The sequence below is a fragment of the Podospora pseudopauciseta genome (genome assembly GCF_035222475.1).
Source record: "Podospora pseudopauciseta strain CBS 411.78 chromosome 2 map unlocalized CBS411.78m_2, whole genome shotgun sequence".
Lineage (NCBI taxonomy): Eukaryota > Fungi > Ascomycota > Sordariomycetes > Sordariales > Podosporaceae > Podospora > Podospora pseudopauciseta.
This window is the reverse complement of record NW_026946663.1, coordinates 1,678,897-1,698,994: the sequence shown is the minus strand read 5'-3', so window position 1 is coordinate 1,698,994 and position 20,098 is coordinate 1,678,897. Positions and strand designations below refer to the sequence as shown.

Below are 20,098 nucleotides of genomic sequence, written 5' to 3'. Positions count from 1 at the left end.
CACATCAAATCGCGTGAATCTTTCCAAGACGTATTCTGAACAAATACCTTACAGTCCTCATCTACGCCATACCATGGCGTCAGACAGATCTATCACTCGATGTCGGCGATGCATCGTTGCTACCCAAGACCCCCGCCGCAGCAATTGGACTCCTTCAGTGGCCCTCCCTCGACCAACCTACAGCTACCACAGCGATGTAGCGATATTGTTGGCCTCCTCATGTCGTCAATACTCTGTCATAGCCAAGGGCGCTTTGCATTTCTCCCACATGTATCATCTCCCAGAGGGCGGCATCGACCCAAAGAACATCTCAATCGAATGTATGGGTCCAATCATGGAGCCTTTGGACTTTATGTCCGAAGAGAACTATGGGTCGACATATCCAGAAACGAAAGAGGGAAGAATGCCGGAAGTTTTGAGGGTTTCGCTCTCTTTCAAAAATGTCGCCATGCCGACTATCCATCTTGTCTCATTGGTCTCGCCGGGTAGGTCACTTCAATCTCTACACCTTTTTACGCCCTCTGCTCACTAGCTTGTTCACAAGATGAAATCCCGCAAATACGTCCTTCCCAACACCACGTCGACCATTGTACTTCGACCATTCTTGAATGAATTCTCAATGCCGTGCCCTACATGAATCGGGCTGTTTTCCAGATGTCCCTATCACGCTTCCATTTCGGTTGCTAAGTGTGGCTGAGGAGATGTTACGATTAGTTGACGCCAAAGACATTGTGTCGTCCAAAAGTCACACCCTTCCCGATTATCTGGCACTAAGTCATTGCTGGTGTCGGACAACAAACCCAGCAGGCTAAAGCAACGTTAAAAAATGTGAAAGGATGGCGTCAGGGCTTTTCCCTTGGAAGGCTTCCAAGGACACTCAGAGATGCAGCCATGATAACCCGCCGTCTTGGAGTAGGCTACCTCTGGATCGATAAATCTTTGCATCATACAGGATGACAAGAGCGACTGGGAACGTGGATCTAGCAAGATGGCAAGCATATACCAGAACTCCTTCCTCACATTGGCGGCTACTGGGTCTGCTGATGGTGACTGCGGCTGTTTCGCAGGTTTTCATGAGATTCCTTAGCACTGGTCCGGCCGAACTGTCAAGGATGACAAGCTATGGGCGCCGGTGAGTGTCGAGATTGCAGGATTTCGTCGTTGGTTTGCCCTAACCCCACCAGATGACATTCGCGGCATCTCGCCATACGGCATTTCAAGCTCTGACCAAACTCTGACAGGATACCCATTGCTTACGCGGGCGTGGGCGTTCCAAGAGCGGTTGGTAAGCCCTCGTGTACTTCACTTCGGCAAAACTCAGATGGCATGGGAGTGTCGGCGCGCATTCTGGACAGAAGTCTTCATCTTTGAAGATGACCCCAAAAAACAAGATAATGGCTTGCCAGCATACCTGGCGGCGCCGGTCGAGGTCCAGGAAAATCCTCTTCCAGGTTTCAACCAGCGTCGGAGGAAAATTCCAAAAGACTATCCATATGAGATGATGCGCAAGCGGTTCATATCTCTCATGACGGGAACGTACACGTCAAAAGGCCCAACTACCAGCGTTAGTAGCCTCAGAGATCTGGCAAAACCCGATGGTCACCCCGACACCATTCATGAGGCCTGGAGGATGATATTCGAGTTCTTCAGCCGTCTGGCAATGACGTACGAGATGGACCGACTTCCCGCCCTTTCTGGAATTGCATCCGTAGGATCGACGTCTATGATGTCGACGGAAAGCTCCACAAACACGTATCGCGGGGGGATTTGGTCCTCCCATATCCCAGAAGCCTTGTATTGGGTTGGCACTTCTCATCTTGCGCCACGGCCTGCACTGTACCGTGCCCCCAGCTTCAGCTGGGAATCTATCGAGGGGCCCATTACATTACGAGATCCTTTGAAGGTCAGGCGCTTCCTTGACAGCCACCTAGGTTACCTAGGAAGGACGTCCTGTGAGCTGCTAGAATGCTCCTCGGTACCTGAAGAGTAGACCCATATGGGAGAGTTACCGGCGGACATATTAAACTGCGCTCATGGACTAGTCGAGGTCGAGTGTCGGAGCAGACAGACGGTCGGTGGTTGATAGAGCACGTGGCCACTTCAAAACGGCAGAAGTTCTGGCCTGGCATTCCGCTGGCCGTAGCGCCGATGAAAGACGGTGATGAGGTGCGCCTGAGTTTGCTCGAGCGTACTAAGTTGCATGCTGGACCGCTCTATGATATATCTGTAGCCACTCTGAACCCCAAAAATTTCCTGGTCATTGCTCTTATATTGAGACCAAGGCGCCTGACGACGCATTCGGCGTGGCAGCGGGTTGGCTTGATATACCCAGCGGATGACATGGCGGCATACATTGATCGTCGGGAAAACGGAGGAGCTGACATGGGTTCAGACAGCAGTATGTTTGATGGGCTTGTCTGATGGTTCACAGAGAAGGAGGATCTAACGATTGTCTGAGGTGGATTGAACGAACGGCAAGTCTTGGAATCCATGTTGAGTACTTTGATCTGCGAATGAGGAAGATCTCGATCAAGATTCTCTTTTTAGACCACCATGGCGCGTTGCTGCACTGTTGGTATCTAATCATTTGTGAAACCCGCAAACATGACCAACGCACTGTTTAGTAGTGCCAGAACAGGTCTTCCAGGACCATTCCAGTCCAACAATGAGAAAGACATTTCTCACCTGGTTCCCCGTGTGAGCGTGTCCCTGGGAAAGCGGGCATGGTCCAGATCTCCCACCAAGTTCCCCATACCGGAATTCCAAGGCCCGATGCAGCTCTCTTAAGTTGGCGTCCCAAGACATATCTCATCAACCACAGTCAATGGTCCATGATTTTGTCGCTCAGCGGTAAATTCCACCAAAGGGTATCATCAATGTTTCGTCCCCCAATCGTCCCGTTTCAGCCCACTCATGAAATATCCATCTCAACCTCCTCTTTCTCACCACCCTCAGCCTTTTTCTCAACCACAACCGCATCTATATTCCAGTCAGCAAACCCTCTCCCTGTACCCCCCAAATATCTCCAGGTCACATACCCTTCATCTCCACCTCCCCCTCCCTCTCCATCTTCCTCTTAAGCGCATACCCCATCTTTTTCTCCAACTTCCTCTGCTTCTTGGCGCTCACCGGCTTTCTCGGGCCGCTCGTAGGCATCAACCCCGGGCGGGCGCCAAATCTGTTTGCGTCGGTCTTCTCGATTTTGGACAGGCGGCCAGCGGCGGAGGACTTTTGCGCCTCTTTCCGGGCTTTGGCGGCCTTGGCGGCGAGCCTGTTCTTGGAGGGCTTGTTGGGGTTTTTGACGGAGGGCATGGTTGCTGTTGGGAGGGTTGAATGGGATTTGTGAGGGTGGAGGGTGAAGGTGGCCGTCAAGGTTGCGATGGGAATAATTTTTGGTGGACCCTTGGAGAGAGATGGGGCTTATCTTATCGCTCATGCAGGGATCAAACAAAGTGTGAAGGGTCAGGTGGGTCGGGGTCAGGTGGCTTGGTGGGGTTAGTTGAACTGCATTGATGGAAAGGTTGAGATGAACGAGAGATAATTATCGTATTATTTGTGCCTGGTAGCTCCTTTCACTCATCATAAATAACCCAGTATCCTACAACAGTCTGCGGAATATCCCCCCTCTCAACCCACAGTTTGACACTAGATGAGAATAGAAACAGCCGTCAACCCCGGATCCAACACCATATACGGAATACTCCCCTTATCCATTCCCGTGCTGTTGTGAAAGAAGACCCTCTGCAGTCCCTGCAAGTCTTCATACAGCTTCTGGCTCGCCTCCTTAACTTTCAGCTCATTCGCCCCCTTTTTGTACCGGTACACATTCCACTGGCTGGCCGCATAATTGAGTAAGCTCCTCTCATCATCCACCTTGAAGCTCAACAGCCAAGGCAGTTGTGCAGCCAGAAGCCACTGCCGTTGTCTGTTGATAGGAAGTGAAGCCACCAAGTCCGACTCGTTGAACTGGCGGAGCTGCCCAATTGTGGTCGGGGGCTCCTTACACAAGCATGGGGGCTTGGAGACAACAAAGACCTGGTAGAAGTTCTGCAGGTAGTTGACAGCGCTGTGGTAAGGGGAGGCGATATGAATGCACATGGTGACAGCGTCGACAAGGGCATCGAGCGTCTTGAGCTCCGGGAAAGAGGGCATGAAGCCGGCTGTTTTGACTTCTTTAACAAAGTCCTGGATGTACTTGTCATTTGCGATGCTCTCATCCGTAGGGAACGAGATTCTGAGCATGGAGTTGACGTAGTTTCTCAGAACGTGCCAGAGAGCAAGCATGTTCTTGGCATAGGGGTAGTTTTTGTAGCGAGTGTGGCTGAGTCCCTCTTGTGTGTTGGGAAAGCCACGCCTGTTGAGATCGTTGGGAACATAGCTGCCAACGAAATCGTATGTGTCGTAGGCGTCGCGGATGAAACTGTAGGCTTGGTCTGGAGTCACGCCGACGATGTCCGCTACTACCTGGGGTACAAGACTGGCACGAGCAGCAGCATTGAGGGAGAGGGTCTTGTACCAGTGAGGCAATAACAAACGGTACAGGGGATGATCCATCGGAATGGTTCGGTTGATGGCGACGATGATCGACTCTTCGACAAGATGAGACAACGTAAGATGCACGGCAAGCTCATGGCGCATCCAGTCGGTAACCTGAGAGGCTGTTTTGGCGTATCGCCATGGCCAATCCTCCTTCTCACCGGCGGTTGAGTCGTATGGTGTCATGCGTTTGTTGAAGATGGTGGTGGACTTCTCCATCGAACCCTTGTGGTCAATGCAGATGGCGATGGGGTGCAGCTTGCCGTCATCATGAAGTTGGAACAGGGTCACTGCCCCGACACACCAGTTGTCATCGCTTCCAGGCTGTTTATGATGGAGCACCTGTTCTGGATTTGAGATGCCAAAAGCCTTGCGAAAGTAACTGCCGTCCTGCACAAATAGGGAAGACTTGTCCACCTTGGCGAAGAAGTCTAGCCATTTGTTGTACCCACCATCCTTGGCCGCCTTGGTGAAGTCAGCAATCCATGCTGGCGAGGCTTTGGTAATGGTGGTAGGGTTGACTCCAGTGAACTGCTGATCAGCAAACCGACGATCGCTGTACCAGTCGTCTAAAAGACCGATATTTCCGCCGTTGCTGATGTCAGTGCCGAATTTGCGGTGGTATTTATTGTAGTCAACAACGTCCTGGATTTTGATCCCCTTCTCAGGATCGCCTCCAAAGGCTGCTGCCCTGGCCTTCTCAAGCAGCCACTCTTTCGTCTTGCCAACCAGACCATCCTCTGTTGGTGTGATCTTCTTGAGAATGACTTGAGTCTCAATGAGCCCAATCGCGTTGAAAATACCAAAAGGTGTGTAACTGTGCTCCGGAGGGATCGTCTGAAGGTGGGGAGGATACTGCGCAGGCGTTCCATCCGCATTCTTGGGGTACGCCGAGTAGTTGTAGAGCTTCTTCTGCTCCTCGAGGGGGATATACCGAGGCAGTGTTGGCTCAATGCCTAGAACATCGAACAGCGCAGAAAATCTAGGACATGGTGTGAGTATCTGTCGGACATTCTCGTTTGAGGAGAGACTCACGTTTGTTCGATTTTGGCGTATGCTTGGGTTAGAGCAATCTGAGTCCCCATGTAAGTGCCCTCTACGATGTCACCTTCGGGCTCCTTGGCGTGGGAGGGATCCTTAGGGTCGACAGTAGAGTAAAGCTTCAACTTCAGGAGTTCATTGTCAAAAACACCTGGGTCAAATGACAACAACGAGGCATCCTTGACAGACTTCGGTGCTAACTGCTTCAGATATTCTCTCTCTGAGAGGTGTTTGAGAATCGATTGCTGGGTCGGGACGATGGCCTTGATCTCAGCTGGTGGTGTGGGGAGAGCCGGGTCCAGTTGCTGTTGCCAATAGCTCTCGAGCAAGGCAAAAAGCCTGTTCACTAAGGGGATGCTTTCTGCCAAGTTTCGTGACATGTTGACTGGTAGTTGAGTAGAGGGTGAAGAGATATGATGGACCGGCCAGCGATGGTGACGGCGCAGTATTTATGGAACGAAGAAACATGCCTACTAAAGACTCTAGCTTTGTCTCAGCTAACCATCCTCAACATGCCCAGGCCGTACTGTGCAGTCAGCACCAGGGCTGCCGCTGTCTTGGACACAGCCCAGACGTCCCAGGCCAATGAGGCTGGGCCCGGGTTGTCCACATTCTGCAGGGACTCGGGATGCAGACGTATTTTCAGCCACTCATAATGAGACCGGGGAGCTGCAGAAAAGTGTTCGGTAAATGAGCTTGCCCTATTCAGAGCATGCCCGAGTGTTGAGGTTACATCGGCTGGCGATAAGGCTGAGCAGCATCGCAACCACCGAGTATTATGTATCATCCTGTAAGACAGAGTAGGATCAGGGTAAGATCACAGCTGCATTACTTCCGGATTTTGTGTCATTGTGCTCTCTGGCATCGGTTCGATATTTCCTTAGTACTCTATAAGTCTCCTCCAGACCAGATTCGGGAGTCGGCTTCGGGATATGTCTTGGCTGGGCCGTGTGAAGAAGGTGATGAGTGGCTTTTGCGGCACATTCCTTCCAACCCTCCACTAAGACTGGGTCGTTGCGGCTGAGCCACCGAAGTTTGCACATCACTCCATGATGGATGCATCACGGTTTGCCCAAGCAGATAGTGATTGGATTATGGAGTGTCCACCGGGAACCCCTGTGCATATATAGTCTTGAAGTGGTCTCGGCAGTTTCCGTTCAAATAAACCCGAGATGAATCCTCATGACCAGCCTGGAGGCGCTGACAGTGTGTGGGAAGTAGCTGTTCGCAGGAGTTGAATGGACGCAGGGTTGGCAGCAGCAGCAGCCAGTGGACGTCCATCATCAACAGTGGCCCAGCTGATATGGTAATCGCCATCTCCATCAATAGGAAGGCGCTGATCCTCCGGGCTCATGCCAAAATGCGAGCTGTACGATCTCGGTAGGATCACTTCACATATCCGTAAATGCTTGAGGCGCGTTATAGGCTCAAAATAAAGCTTTCGAAGCTCCTCAGGCGATGCGAGCATGAGTATTTGCGGCATGATGATGGAAATACGCAGCTGAGACAGCAACGGCATATCGGCGAGACCATCCCAGAATGCTTCGTAGCCATCACGCCCCCAATGATGCGGAACAAACCTGGGGTGGTTCCGATCAAAGATGTTCACTTCCCATTTGAACTCCAAGGATCTGATGAGCCCCCAATTCTTGGGTATTTTTACTTGAAGGCTCCGCAGATCATCTGAGGGAAGCCTCTCGGTGCCAATGTTGACGATGTGAAAGGTATTGGACTGATACAGTATGGGAATCCCTTCTTCAAATCTACATGCAGTTTAGCTTACCTGACCCAGAGTTTGTACAGCAAAGACTTACACTCGCTGGCAAGTGAAGAGAAGGTTGATATCCAGCACTCGTCGGCGACTGGCAAGAAAGCAGTGATGCTGGCGTGATGTAACCTCGCTGAAGGGGCCAGCAACTGGCTGCTCACAGATGGCGTGGCGCCAGCGCTTCCTGAGACCAACCCTGTCAGCGCGAATGGGGTGAGTTGTGAAATTCAGATGGATGCGTTGACCGCCAAAGATCTCGGTATAGATGACAGCTCGCAACTCGGCAGGTAGCTTGCCAAACAGGGGCGACTCGAGTTGGTCCAAAAGACGCGAGGCTGTTATCCCCGAGGGGGCCTCGGTGTCAGAAAGTCTGTCTGCCATGTAGCGTGAAGATCGAGCTCAAGTAGGAAGGAGAACTGGCGGCGTATCCGTGAGGCGATGCTGATAGAGATGTTCCATTTGTTTTCCTGCGAGCCACCAACAGAGGAACTGATATGGTGGTGAATGAATGTCAGGCAACCAACGCGGGGCGACTGCCAAGACCAAGCCTCTGAGGTGGGGCAGCTTCGGTGGGTGGAAGGGTGAGTACAGGGATCCTTAGGCCACCACATATTGTCCCTGACTGATCCATAAGCTCCGAGTATTGGTGGTATTCCAAAGGATTGAACAAAAAAAAGAAGGCATTTGCCTAATCATCACGATTCTGGAATACCAAGTCTTGTATTGAATGACCTTTGTGAGGCACACACATGTCGTTGGAGTCTAACCGTACACTACAGATATTCACTGCATACCCGTGCGCTAACATTCTGCATAAGCCATCATCCATCATCTTGTTCCACTACCCCGCAATCGAGGAGTCCGGGTCTCGCTTCCAGGTGCCACGATTCGCCTTCCAGTTTGTTGACTTTGGGTCCCTCGTTGAAGTAAACGGACAATGGCGATCTTAATTCGTCAAGATCCGGAAATGGTTCCCCGAGTCGCCAACAAAGATGTTCGGTGACCTACCCCGCGTGGGCATGGGTGATGCCGAGGCAGTGGAATGACGCCAGAAGTACTGGACGTGCCCAACATCAAGAATCGCTTGGAAGAAAGGTCTCTTTCTCTCTTTCAACCTCATGTTTCTTGACAATCCGGCACAATGAGGTCGGTGGTATACTCTATCATTGCGGCTCTGCTCGCTTACCAGTTCTACGCCCTAGGCCCTCTGATTCAACGTGCAGTGACTGTTCTGGGCGTTTTCCGAAGCTATCCTGCGGGTGACATAGGCACCACGCAGCAAGTGACCTCTATTCCTGACACAACGCATTGCGAGGATCTTCACCATCATGTTCCGAGCGGTCTCCTCTTCACAGCCTGCGAAGATGATCCTAGTACGCGGTTTCAGTGGTTTCCCCCGCTTGGAAACTTGGATAATCCCAAGCTGGCCGCAGAGAACAGAGGTTCCATCCATGTGATTGATCCCAAGGTGAGCTCCAACCTCACACAACTTGTCACAACACAACTGACCGTCCTTATGTAGGGTCTTGAATCACGACGGCTCAAGTTCGAAAACTTTGACGGTGCTTTCATCACCCACGGCATTGATGTAATCGACGACCCCGAATTGCCCACTGGTCAGGCCGTCTACATTTTTGCCATCAACCACCTTCCTGACCCCACCCCTACCGCGGAAGGCGAAGAGGCAAAGGCAAGGTCCCAAATCGAACTCTTCCACCACAAGATCGGCACGAACACGATCAGACATATCCGGTCTGTTTGGCACCCTCTGATCCGGACGCCAAATGACGTCTATGCCACCAGCCCGACTTCTGTCTATGCCACGAACGATCATTACTACACCGGCCATAGCATCATGCGCATGTTGGAGGATGTCTATTACGGAGCCAAGTGGACAGATACTGTGCATATCAAGCTCGATTCCTTGAGCCCAGTCAAGACATCAGACGCTGGTCTAAGTGCCAGTGTAGCCCTCGCCGGAGTTCACAACAACAACGGTCTTGGCCACGGCCGGACCGAAGACGAGATCTTGATCGCACAAGCAGCTAGCGGCACCCTTCACATTGCTCAGCTCCCACCCAAGGGTAGCTCAAACTACAACATTACCATTTTGGACACGCTCGAGGTTGACTCTGTTGTGGACAACCCCAGCTACTTCAAGGACCCTCTTGCCACAGGCCCCTCGGATGACCGCAGTGGTTTCTTGTTGCCAGGCATCTCAAAGGCTGCCACTCTCGCCGAGACTTCCAGAGACCCAGCTGGCAAGGACCCTGTCAAAGTCTTCTATACCAAGCCTTCAGCAGGTGTGAAGGCGCAGCAGTGGGAGACAAGGGTGATCTTTGAGGATGACAGCAGCAGGATCAGGAGCGCAAGTGCTGCTGTCCTCATCTCTCTCGGCAAGAGCAAGGCGCGGTTGTTTGTTACGGGATTTGTCTCGGCCAACGTTATTGCTCTTGATGCAGACCTATAGGAGGGTCACTGCAAGACGAAATCTGTATGTTTATTTGCATCCCAAGTTACATGAGACGGTCATGTGTGTTGGCAACCCTAACGAAAACGTATTCTATGCGTTGTATGCGGCTCCTATGTCGAGTATTGCTCATGTGCGCTATTTCCCTCCAAGAAAACATCTCAAATCAGTAGCCCGATTAGCTCAGCTGGTTAGAGCGTCGTACTAATACTGGAAACAGTACCAAGTAATGCGAAGGTCAACAGTTCAATCCTGTTATTGGGCATCCGCTTTTGTTTCTTTTTCCATCTCCATTACCATATATTCACCTTTTACCCTCATTGTATCTGGCAAACCTAGATTTCCTCCTCCCAAAGATCATACTCCTCAAAGTATCGATCATGAATCCTCCTCGCGTACTCCACCAACGTGGGATAACCCCTCACCAACCTCCCCGTCTCAGGAGCAGCGCTGCATATTGCCGTCAGCCATATCTATCCAGTTCAATGACACGGAGCGAAACTCACCTGCTACACATCAACCTCCCCGCAACCATGCCATACAAAGTGCAATCCGCTTCCGTGGGCCCCTCCCCTCCCAAGACCCAAAACGGCTTATCGTCACCATTATCCCCTTTCCCCCTCCTCCGGGCTAGAGTTTTATTCCTCCCCTCCACAACAAAAGCATTTATAGCTTCCCACACCTCCTCCTTCAACACCCTCACCTCGTCAGAAGAGTACCTCCCTGTCCCCTGCCCATAGAGCGTCCGGATGATATCCTTGTAAATCTTCCCCCCTATAAGCCATTGCATCACCCATGGCAGACCCGCTCCTCCCTGACCGAGAATTCCTTCTCTCATGGGGTAGTAGTTGTCGACCCATTGCTCGCGGGTGTTGAAGAACTGGAGTTTATCTTCCAGTAGTGCTCTAATGGACAGGTCAAGGGCTTTTTCTGCCGGGGAAAGGGCAGAGTTGAGGTCGGGGAGGAGGTGGTCGGATATAAGCCGCTTAGTGATAAGGGTTGAGTCGCCTAGGAGTTCGGGGGTGTGGTTTGGGGAGGGCTGGTAGGATATGTAGGGTATTTTCCTGTTGGGGGATTGGGGTAGGGAGCCAGAGGCAGTGGTGTAGGGGATGGAGGAGAGGCGGAGGCGGAGCTCGAGTTTATTGACGAAGGGGGACCAGACGTGGTTAGGGGTGGGGGGGAAGTTACGGTTGAGGGTTATGGGGGGTGCCATTTTGAAGGAAGAATTTAAGTTTGTTTTTGTCTGTCAGTTGAAGTGCTATTCTGCATCATCTCGTGAACGCGGCAGATGCAGCTTATAAGTTAGGACCCCTGCCGGGCATGGCCGGAGATGGACGGAGGTAAATTCGGCCGGCGATGACCAATGCAACGGCAAGCCAACCATTCGGCGCTGTGCCGTACGCCTAACCTGACGACCTCGCACTTGGACTAAGCTCGCCTTTTCGTCTTGGAGCGAGTCTCCGGATCCAAATGGCGATAATCCGGGGCGGGGTGCCTGCCAAACAATTTGGTGACATTGTCCCTACCAATCGCTTCGGCTGTTTGTCCATTACCACAACTTACACGCAGCCACGTTGACGGTGTCCACCCCAGCTGTGGACCATCCTTCATGAATTCATAGATTGACTGATCATTCAACAAGAAAACAAGTCGCTTTGGCGGAGTGGTTAACGCGCGCCCCTGCTAAGTATGGATTCTATCCACACAACTGCATAGGGCGTTCCCTCGGGAGCGTAGGTTCGAATCCTGCAGGCGACGATTTCTTTTGTTGGTACTTATATTTTTTGGGGGAATTTGAGTGATCAGCTTCTTTTTGAGGAGCTAGGTATGTGTGGAAAATGATGGGGACCAGTGCAGGAGAAAAAAGGAGTGTAGACAGTAGAGATATTATCATTGAAGGGTATCAAAAGTGTTCATATCAAATGCCATGCAAAGCCCATAAATGCAAAGGAAATGACAATGCAAAGCGCGCCGACCCGGTCCCGTATACCGCTCGCCATCCCTATCCCTACCCAAATGACATGCTCGCTTTTGTCGTACAACATACACACGTACAATCCTCGAAATGTTAAGCTCCTTCCAACAAGGCTAGGAGCCTGAGCCGAAAGGATAATTGAACTTCAACAGCCCATTCAACCCTCCAACCCATGAGTCATCGTCCTCTCCGAACCCTTCCGAGTCGTTTTTGTTCGATGCTCTAATCACGCAAGGAACACCACCCTTCCACCCATCCTCGGTTCTCTCCAGCTTCTCCCCTTCCACTCGGACCTCCATGCCAATCGTCACCCCTAGACGCCGTTTCCCATCGATCGAGACCGGCAACTCTCTGCCTCGGTTCCGCTTGCTGAGTCTCAACACCACTTTGGTATGCAGTGGCAAGACCAAAGGGCGGAAACTCAAGCTTCGCGGGCTAATAGGTGTGATAAGAAGGGATTTCACAAGGGGATGAACAATCGAGCCGCCGGCCGAGAGAGAGTATGCTGTCGATCCTGTAGGGGTGCTAATAAGAATACCGTCTGCTACAGCTTCGGTAAGGAAATGGCCGTTGACAAATATATCAATGATGGCGAGATGAGGATGCGATCCACGATCGATCGAGACTTCGTTGATAGCGTGCAAATATGGTGAGTTGCCGCCCCTACCTCCTGCTGCACCAGCCGTGGAAGACTGCGCAGTAAAGACTGGTTCGCCCTCGAGACCCAAGGATGGTTCAGCTGTGGATGTAGGTAGTATGTGTTCGTTGATGTTGCGGCCTTCGCTGTCGTAGATGCCGACTCGTAGTCGGTTTCGGAGGAGGATCTTGGAGGTACGGTTCAAGCCCATGCATTTTCCATTCCCCCGTACACTATCCCAGCCCTCGGGGTCTGGCAGACCATCGATGGCCCTGGTGGTAGCTGTTCGGGTATGAGGATCCCCAAGATCTTCGGTTGAGACGCTGCAACCGCTCATATAGCATTCTCGAAAAGCTCGTTTGTATTCATCAAACTTCCACTCGCCGAGAAACCCAAGGGTGCCCATACTGAAAGCCAGGATTGGTGGCACACCGAAGTGGCTTGAAAAGAGACTTGCGGCGCGTAGGATGGTGCCGTCACCACCCATAGTGGTAACCAGGTCGATTTTGTCAGCATACAGTGCTGTAGCATCAGCAGGAGCGGCCGAATATATGGGGAATGGCAAGTCTTTGTGTATGGTGTGAGCAATATGGCTCTCGAAGACGAGGTTGAGCCCGGGGTAATTGTTGTGGATGTGCTTTGCGAATTCGACGGCCGAGACGGTAACGTGAGGAGCGTGTAACTTGGGCATGAGAAGGATGTTGCGTGGTGGCTCCGGCCAGTGCAAGGCGAGGAGCGACGCCGTCTTCGTTTGCTGGTAGTGAGGGACAATGCGATTACTCAAGGTTGAGACGTCAAGAATCTGCCTCCGGTTTGTTGAGACGGAAAAGGCCCGCCATGGTTGGGCTGCAAGTTTAAGTCTGCATCGGGCGATATTGGTCACCTTGCTGGTTGTGTTCAGCAAGGCGAAGGCTTGGGCAGGGCAACACAACCTCGACATGGTGACATGTTCGACTGGCCGACTAACCAGCTGCGCTGTGGCTTTGGGAAATCTTGTTACCCGAAGACGAGTTTAGAGTCGACAGAGGGAATGGCCAAAGCTAGTGGGTGTATGTCGGCGGCTTTGAGCACTCGTTCATGCACTCAGGGTCCATGAAGAACTTCGGTTCTTTGGGGAGCACTTGGACCGGGAGGATGACATCGTTATCCGTATCGATAAGGATACTACGGGACCACACTGTCTTCAACCAATGGAAAACGTCAGAATTGCCGGTGGCCCCGCTGGCGGCTTGGCCGTTGGTTCTAGCTCCAACCAAGCTTCTGTCTCCTCGGGTCGGAGCCGGCATTTACTGATCTTCCACCCACAGGCAGGTGCCCAGCTCGCCTAGTGTAGGTTGCTGGTTGTGGGCTGGCAGGGCGACTGCATCCAAGCTGCTGGAGCCTGGACGGAATTCAGAGCCACAAACGAGGTGGGATGCGCATGTGCACACATGACGACACCTGCGGCAGCCTCGGATAGGCACCTGGAATGGAGTTGCAATGTTTCATCAAGGACGGGGAATCCCGTGTGCTCCGATCTCAACACCTCGGCCCTTTGACGATGTCTTCAAGCCCAACTGTGCGAAAAGCTGTTTGACAGGTAGACTTCCATGTCAGCCAGTTGGGTCGGAGTCTCGGGAAACCTTCACGCCGCACGCACTGCATCCGGCCGCGCCTCATGAGCTACGACTAACCACCTTATTAGCCCAACAACAACGGTGGCTTCGACAGCTCGCCAGCCTGACCTAACTGTCTCCCGCATCAGCTCCCTCGTATCCCTTATCAACTGCCCGCCTTGCCGTCAACCTTGCCTTTACGATTACCCTCCCACGATCATAAACCTTCGCACCTGTTGCTGCCTCGCACAAGCCTCACCCATAAAATAGCTTCGAGAACACTGCCATCTCAGCGCTCCTCTCTGCACTCCGCACCCGCCGACAAGTCCAACACATTGTTGTAACTCGCCCGCCGTCGCGGGATCTAGCAATGACGGTTAATACCAAAGCGGCGGCCTCGGCCGTTGCTCCAGCCCATCCGTCTGGAAAGGAAAAGCACGGAAAATTGGTCCAGTTCTTGAGAGGCTTCTCATTCTTCGTCTATTTTATGGCTGGCTGTATTGCGTAGGTCTCTTCACTTCATCTCCTTCTTCCAGCTCGTTAACTAAGGTCTTTGCAGTATCCATCTTACACAACTGATCGGCTCGCCGCTGTACTACGTCGACCACGATATCTACTACTCCTATATGGCTTTGACGAAACAGTCTTTTGGGCTGCTGATCACAACTTCCACAAACTGGTGGGGCCCCACCACGATACGCATAAGCGGGGATGCCTCGGTGGCAGATCAGATCAAGAAAACGAAGGATGGTAGGGTTGAGTTTTCGTTTCCAGAGCGCATGGTGATGATTGCCAACCATCAGGTAGAGTGTCTTTTCCTGTTGCGCTGTTGCCAGACTGACTAACCGCAACGCACAGATCTACACTGACTGGCTATATCTGTGGTGGATCGGGTACGCCAATAGCCCTCAGATGCATGGCTATGTCTACATCATCTTGAAGGAATCACTCAAATACATTCCTATCGCAGGACTTGGCATGGTTTTCTATGGCTTCATCTTTATGTCCCGGAAGATGGCTGTTGACCAGCCACGCCTGGCCCACCGTCTCGGCAAGCTCAAAACATACAACACGACCCCCGATGGCACGAAATACCTAAACCCAATGTGGCTCCTGCTCTTCCCCGAAGGCACAAATGCATCGCAAAATGGACGGAACAAGTCTGCGAAGTGGGCCGAGAAGATTGGAGTCAAGGACCCGGAGCACATGCTTCTCCCGAGAAGCACTGGTAGTTTCTTTTGCCTGAACGAACTCAAGGGCACTGTGGAGTATGTATACGATTGCACTGTGGCATACGAAGGTGTACCGTAAGTTTCCATTGCCCTTATGTGGAGAGTGTGATGTGTCTCTGACAGGTCTCTTTGTCATAGTCGTGGGAAGTTCGGCGAGCAGCTTTTCACTCTCTCAGGTACCTACTTCCGCGGTCAACCTCCAAAGTCAGTCAACCTCTACTGGCGTCGATTCCGTATTGCAGATATTCCCCTGGACAGCGCCGAAAAGTTCGATGTGTGGCTCCGGGAGCGGTGGTATGAGAAGGATGCTCTGATGGAGCAGTACATCTCCACTGGTCGTTTCCCTGCGAGCCCGCCCACCGCTGCCAACAAGAACCAGGAAGGCTTTCTCGAGACCGAGGTTCGCACTCGTTACAAGTTTGAGTTCCTCCAGATTTATGCCGTGGTCGGCATTGTCGCTCTACTGATCAACCTCGTTTTGAGGCTCTACAACCGACTTCTTTCTATTGTTTCATAGCTCTGCATGGTTTCCGACTTTGATGAGATACCCCTTTCAACCGTGTTTTTCACCCCTCTATCTTGGCTGTGGTCGATATACAAAGGCGCAATCACGGAGTCAGAAGATGACTGCGTTTTGGGGTTTTATGGCTGTGGCAGCAATGTGGGAACGCATCGCAACTATATAATAGCGGTGTCGTGGTCTTTTTGCATATGATACCTGGCTGGGTTCGGCGTTTGAGGGAGTTGAGTGAGATGGAGGGTGACGGTTTGGTGGTCGGATTATTTAACCCGTTTAGGAACAAGACATACAGATTCTATTTACCTTGCATTTTTGGCACCTCCCATGAGTCATGACTGTTCATTTACTGCACAGGAGCCTTGGACTGGAGTTCTGGAAGGGTGGCCTGGATTGATCGAGACAGTTTGGCGGGGCATTGGTGCAATGTCATCGCTCACGCAACTGGCGGTCTGTCGAACCCAGTGATACGCCCTTGAAGATACGGAACATCGAAGAGGTTCTCTGATGGCTAAAGCGTTGAAGCGGAACGATATCGGAGTTCGAGAGCAGCACGCTTGGTGCCCCTCCGAGGGCATGCCGGTCGGCCAGCCAGGTTTACGCCGAATATTGGGTGATATCAAGATGGCAGGTGACCATTTGCGCAGAGTTGGGGCCAATCGGAAGCGCAAAGAGGAATAGCCTGCCGGGGATTTATCTGCAATATGGCAAACTTGGCTGGTTCTGCACATGACTGGGGAAATATTGTGCGTTTCTCACTGTGAACTCTCCGCTGACTCTGCTACGAGTTTCTAGCCGCAAGGTCCTGAGAAGATTGAAGAAGGACATCATCAAGCATCAAAATTCCTCCCATCCATACATCTTTCACCGCTCCTTCGTTGTGGCTCTAATAGCTCCCCTGTGATCTGATGACGCAACAGACCCAGGGCTCGTGGGTCTACCTATAACCTCAACACCAAACAAACACAGCACCTTTTCATCCTTTGATGAAGCTCGCGCTGCCAATGGACCTCAGATGGTTTACTTCGGACCAGAGATACCCACTTTTCTGGTGTAAGTGCACTCTGAAAACCTTCCAAATCGGGCTGTTTATCAACTTCAGCCTTGAACATCATCCACCGGTGGGCTCAGATCGAGACACCAATCACCGTTGGAGGTTGGGCAGTTTCAACAGCCGCTAGGTCCCAAACTTGCATTGAGTTCCAGAAAACGCCAAGGTCGAGTTCGAGGCCATGGTCACCCAACCCACAGGATGATCGTCATGACTAACGGAAAGCAACAGGACTAATTCCGGATAAGTTGACCCATATGCCGCGGCTTCCTTCAACTCTGTGACCGCTACGTTCGTATTCGTAGAACATTTTTTTAATTCGCTAGCAGCGTAGTAACATGCGAGTACACAAGCTCAGGAACGCCGATGCCAACACACGTTGGAGTGACTCGAGACCCGTCTCGAGTTTCGTGGCTGGACTCGATCTTTGATCTCTGGGGGTACCGCACCCTGTCTGCCCGAGTCCTTGTTCCCATCCCATGTTCCACGAATCATCTCACCTTGAACCTGTGGAACTTCCCTCCTGCTAGATGATTCCGGGGATGCGGTTCCTTCAAGACCCCACCTCCCACGACCGCCCAGACTGCTAATGGCCCCTGGTCGGCGGAAGGGCACCACCGGCCGGCGGGGAGTGTAGCCGTCATCGGACCGGAACCAAGCAGCAGAGGAGACGGCTTGTTTCCGGTGCTCAGACGTTACGATACTACATTGTCCCGTGATAGCAAAGAAATTTCTTCCTGGCTAGGGGCAACCGGGACCGCTTACCAGCTTTGCTTCCATGCTTGAACAGGAAGGCCAGGGGGAGTCCCGGAAAATTGAGTCACTGCATTGTGTTTCTGGAGAACCAGGAGACTAGACTGATGGGCCTTGGTTTTTAGCTTCCGTCCCGGGTGGTTGGAGAATGAAAATGCGGAGTGCATGGTGCTATGGCTTTAAATAGGGACAGGTTGGTGTCTCCTTTTTGTTTCCAGACACTCACCCACTCCTCAGGCAAGTTGGCGACTCTTGGTCTTGACTTTTTATTAATTTCGTGCTCTCGTTTTACAAGTTGTGCTTGTGTCTTGTTACATATATGCAACCGTAACTTCTTTTTTTTTTTTAAGGTGTTTTTGTTTTGGGCAATTCAACTTGCTTTGCTTTGGTTTTTATTTTAATATTGAAACGCCCCAGCTTCAACGATGGAGAAAGCAGAGGTGGAGGAAAAGGTCACACCTTTTCCGGTGGTGAACAGCAGTAGTTCCTCTAGCGGTTCCAGCATTCATGATACCATCTCGCTGGCATCCAACCATGACGACAACGCCTCCTCACCAACACCACCCGACCAGCAAGAATACGCTGTTGTGTCGTTCTCTCCTAACGACCCCGAGAACCCCTACAACTGGTCCATGGTTCGTCATCCCTCCTCCTCCTTCTCTTCTCCCCCTTTGCTCTTCTAACCATACCTCCTCCCCTCTAAACAGAAAAAGAAATCCATCCTGCTCCTCTGCGCTACCCTCACATGCCTCAATTCAACAATGGGCTCCACCATCGCCTCGGCCAACCTCTTCCCCCTCCTATCTGCTGAATTTCACGTCCCCGTCGGCCCCCAATCTGTCCTCCCTGCCTCGCTCTACCTGATGGGGTTCTGCTTCGGGCCTATCATTTTTGCGCCCTTGTCCGAAACCTACGGGAGGAAACCTATTCTTGTGACGGGTTTCTTATTGTTTGTGGCTAGCACGGCGGGGGCGTCTGTTGCGCCGAGTTGGTGGAGTTTTTTGTTGATGAGGTTCTTGTGCGGGACTTTTGGGAGTCCGCCGTTGAGTGTGTTTGGGGGGGTTATAGCTGATTGCTTTGGGGATGAGGTACAGCGGGGAAGGATGTTGATGGTTTGGAGTGCTTCTACGTTTGTGGGGCCTTTGGGGGCGCCAGTTTTGGGGGGGTTTGTGGGAGGGATTTTGGGGTGGAGGTGGGTTTTTTGGTGAGTACTTTCAGAAATTATGGGTAAAAAGAGATGAGGGGGGCTGACGACGAAATAGGATCGCGTTGATCTTTGCGGGAGTCACGCTGGCTTCAGTGTTGGCCATCCCTGAGACGTTGGCGGCCAAGATTTTGAAGAGGAAGGCGGAGAGGTTGAATAAGGAGGAGCCGAGGGAGGATGGGAGGAGGTGGGTGGCACCGGCGGAGTTGAGTCAGAAGAGTGTCTTTGTCACTTTGGTGAGTTTGTGACATGTATCCCTAAGAGGATTAAGGGGAATGGGGCTGACAAATAGGGGTAGAAAACAACCTTGCTGCGCCCGTTGGAGTTGCTATGTGGAGAGATGGTGGTGGTTCTCACATCTCTTTACATCGGGTTTATTTACTCGGTGTTCTACATGTACGTCGGCTGGATCTTCATGCGTTGAATTATACTGACAACCGGTCACAGGATGGTCCAGATCTATTACGCTATTTTCGTGGGCGTGTACGGATTCAGTCCTGGTGTTTCAGGGCTATTGTTTACGATTAGTAAGTGCTCCTCCCAACTACTGTTTTCAGTACCTACCTAGCGCAAAGCTTATCATCTCTTAAGTTGGTCTTGGAACTATCATCGGCTGCTTCATCTGCTGGTGGTGCGACCCAGTTACTCTTCGGCTCAGCGCCAAACACCCTACGAAGAGAGCAGAGTACTTCCGCCTCCCTCTGGCCTGCATTGGAGGCCCGTTTTTCGTCATCTCAATCCTGTGGATTGGACTGTCTGCTCGGTCCGATGTGCATTGGGCGGTCCCCTTTATCGCAACTGTGCCTTATGGAATTGCTTACAATATCATGTGGGTAGCAATGATCAACGTGAGTACTCACTTTCACAAGCATCCTGGACTTTTTACTCATCAAGATTAGTACGTTGCGGATGCGTATGGTATCTACTCTGCCTCTGCCCTGGCGGCATTGGGCACCACGCGTAGTGTTGCTGGTGCTCTCCTCCCACTCGCTATCGAAGATATGCTCAAGGCTTTGGGTATTGCCAAGTCTTGTGCATTGCTTGCTGGTATCAGTGCAGCTTTGGCAGCCGTTCCATTGTGTTTTGTTGCTTATGGTGATAAGATTCGTGCTGCTAGCAAGTTTTCCGCAGCACTCAAGACTGAAGGACAGCGGGAGGAGGCAGCGTTGGGTCGGACTATGAGCCATATATCTGCTGTATAGGTTGAGACAACAAAGGTTGGAAAAGCTGGCATGGTATTTCAATTGCTGGAAGATAGGCACTGGGGGTGGGACTCAAAATTGGGAACGACGACTAATGACACGATGGTAATGCTTAAT

The 20,098-nt window shown here is 51.8% G+C and overlaps 10 protein-coding genes and 2 non-coding genes across 12 annotated transcripts; 5 read left to right on the top strand and 7 right to left on the bottom strand.

Moving 5' to 3' along the window:
* Nucleotides 1-268: 268 nt before the first annotated feature.
* On the top strand, nt 269-1,087 carry QC763_204380 (uncharacterized protein; the record flags this gene model as incomplete). Its single annotated transcript, XM_062909477.1, is given in 3 exon segments — nt 269-485; nt 776-912; nt 917-1,087. Coding segments are annotated over 3 exon segments (525 nt in total).
* A 1,323-nt stretch (nt 1,088-2,410) lies between these two features.
* On the bottom strand, nt 2,411-3,312 carry QC763_204375 (uncharacterized protein; the record flags this gene model as incomplete). The annotated part of the gene is made up of 2 exons (XM_062909476.1): nt 2,411-2,979; nt 3,039-3,312. 2 exons carry the CDS (start codon nt 3,310-3,312, stop codon nt 2,912-2,914), a joined length of 342 nt encoding a protein of 113 aa, XP_062768264.1. The 3' UTR covers nt 2,411-2,911.
* A 333-nt stretch (nt 3,313-3,645) lies between these two features.
* On the bottom strand, nt 3,646-5,957 carry QC763_204370 (uncharacterized protein; the record flags this gene model as incomplete). Its single annotated transcript, XM_062909475.1, has 2 exons — nt 3,646-5,518; nt 5,572-5,957. 2 exons carry the CDS (start codon nt 5,955-5,957, stop codon nt 3,646-3,648), a joined length of 2,259 nt encoding a protein of 752 aa, XP_062768263.1.
* Nucleotides 5,958-6,757: 800 nt separating this feature from the next.
* Nucleotides 6,758-8,034, bottom strand: QC763_204360 (uncharacterized protein; the record flags this gene model as incomplete). The annotated part of the gene is made up of 2 exons (XM_062909474.1): nt 7,392-8,034; nt 6,758-7,340 (listed from the first exon to the last, which is right to left on the bottom strand). The coding sequence occupies exons 1-2, from the start codon at nt 7,724-7,726 to the stop codon at nt 6,758-6,760; spliced, it is 918 nt and encodes a 305-aa protein (XP_062768262.1). The 5' UTR covers nt 7,727-8,034.
* On the top strand, nt 7,993-10,798 carry QC763_204350 (uncharacterized protein). Its single transcript, XM_062909473.1, has 2 exons — nt 7,993-8,813; nt 8,868-10,798. The coding sequence occupies exons 1-2, from the start codon at nt 8,487-8,489 to the stop codon at nt 9,813-9,815; spliced, it is 1,275 nt and encodes a 424-aa protein (XP_062768261.1). The 5' UTR covers nt 7,993-8,486; the 3' UTR covers nt 9,816-10,798.
* Nucleotides 9,988-10,080, bottom strand: QC763_0034100. Its single transcript has one exon. It is a non-coding gene; the product is annotated as a tRNA-Ile (tRNA).
* Nucleotides 10,028-11,117, bottom strand: QC763_204340 (uncharacterized protein). The gene is made up of 2 exons (XM_062909472.1): nt 10,322-11,117; nt 10,028-10,265 (listed from the first exon to the last, which is right to left on the bottom strand). Exons 1-2 carry the CDS (start codon nt 11,026-11,028, stop codon nt 10,151-10,153), a joined length of 822 nt encoding a protein of 273 aa, XP_062768260.1. The 5' UTR covers nt 11,029-11,117; the 3' UTR covers nt 10,028-10,150.
* A 347-nt stretch (nt 11,118-11,464) lies between these two features.
* On the bottom strand, nt 11,465-11,573 carry QC763_0034070. Its single transcript has one exon. It is a non-coding gene; the product is annotated as a tRNA-Ser (tRNA).
* A 330-nt stretch (nt 11,574-11,903) lies between these two features.
* POS5 (NADH kinase pos5) lies at nt 11,904-13,367 on the bottom strand (the record flags this gene model as incomplete). The annotated part of the gene is made up of 1 exon (XM_062909471.1): nt 11,904-13,367. One exon carries the CDS (start codon nt 13,365-13,367, stop codon nt 11,904-11,906), a length of 1,464 nt encoding a protein of 487 aa, XP_062768259.1.
* A 305-nt stretch (nt 13,368-13,672) lies between these two features.
* On the top strand, nt 13,673-15,771 carry QC763_204320 (uncharacterized protein; the record flags this gene model as incomplete). The annotated part of the gene is made up of 4 exons (XM_062909470.1): nt 13,673-14,526; nt 14,582-14,825; nt 14,881-15,329; nt 15,393-15,771. Exons 1-4 carry the CDS (start codon nt 14,393-14,395, stop codon nt 15,769-15,771), a joined length of 1,206 nt encoding a protein of 401 aa, XP_062768258.1. The 5' UTR covers nt 13,673-14,392.
* A 986-nt stretch (nt 15,772-16,757) lies between these two features.
* Nucleotides 16,758-17,253, top strand: QC763_0034040 (uncharacterized protein; the record flags this gene model as incomplete). Its single annotated transcript, XM_062905546.1, has 3 exons — nt 16,758-16,824; nt 17,071-17,117; nt 17,152-17,253. The coding sequence occupies 3 exons, from the start codon at nt 16,758-16,760 to the stop codon at nt 17,251-17,253; spliced, it is 216 nt and encodes a 71-aa protein (XP_062768257.1).
* Nucleotides 17,254-18,000: 747 nt separating this feature from the next.
* On the top strand, nt 18,001-19,981 carry QC763_204310 (uncharacterized protein; the record flags this gene model as incomplete). Its single annotated transcript, XM_062909469.1, has 7 exons — nt 18,001-18,210; nt 18,283-18,779; nt 18,838-19,015; nt 19,078-19,175; nt 19,227-19,306; nt 19,371-19,627; nt 19,679-19,981. 7 exons carry the CDS (start codon nt 18,001-18,003, stop codon nt 19,979-19,981), a joined length of 1,623 nt encoding a protein of 540 aa, XP_062768256.1.
* Nucleotides 19,982-20,098: the final 117 nt, after the last annotated feature.

Coding starts and splice junctions, on each gene's coding strand:
- QC763_204350 (XM_062909473.1), top strand. CDS start 8,487: ATGAGGTCGGTGGTATACTCTATCATTGCGGCTCTGCTCGCTTACCAG. Junction 8,814..8,867: donor TCCATGTGATTGATCCCAAG/GTGAGCTCCAAC, acceptor GTCCTTATGTAG/GGTCTTGAATCACGACGGCT.
- QC763_204340 (XM_062909472.1), bottom strand. CDS start 11,028: ATGGCACCCCCCATAACCCTCAACCGTAACTTCCCCCCCACCCCTAAC. Junction 10,266..10,321: donor GGGAGGTTGATGTGTAGCAG/GTGAGTTTCGCT, acceptor GGCAATATGCAG/CGCTGCTCCTGAGACGGGGA.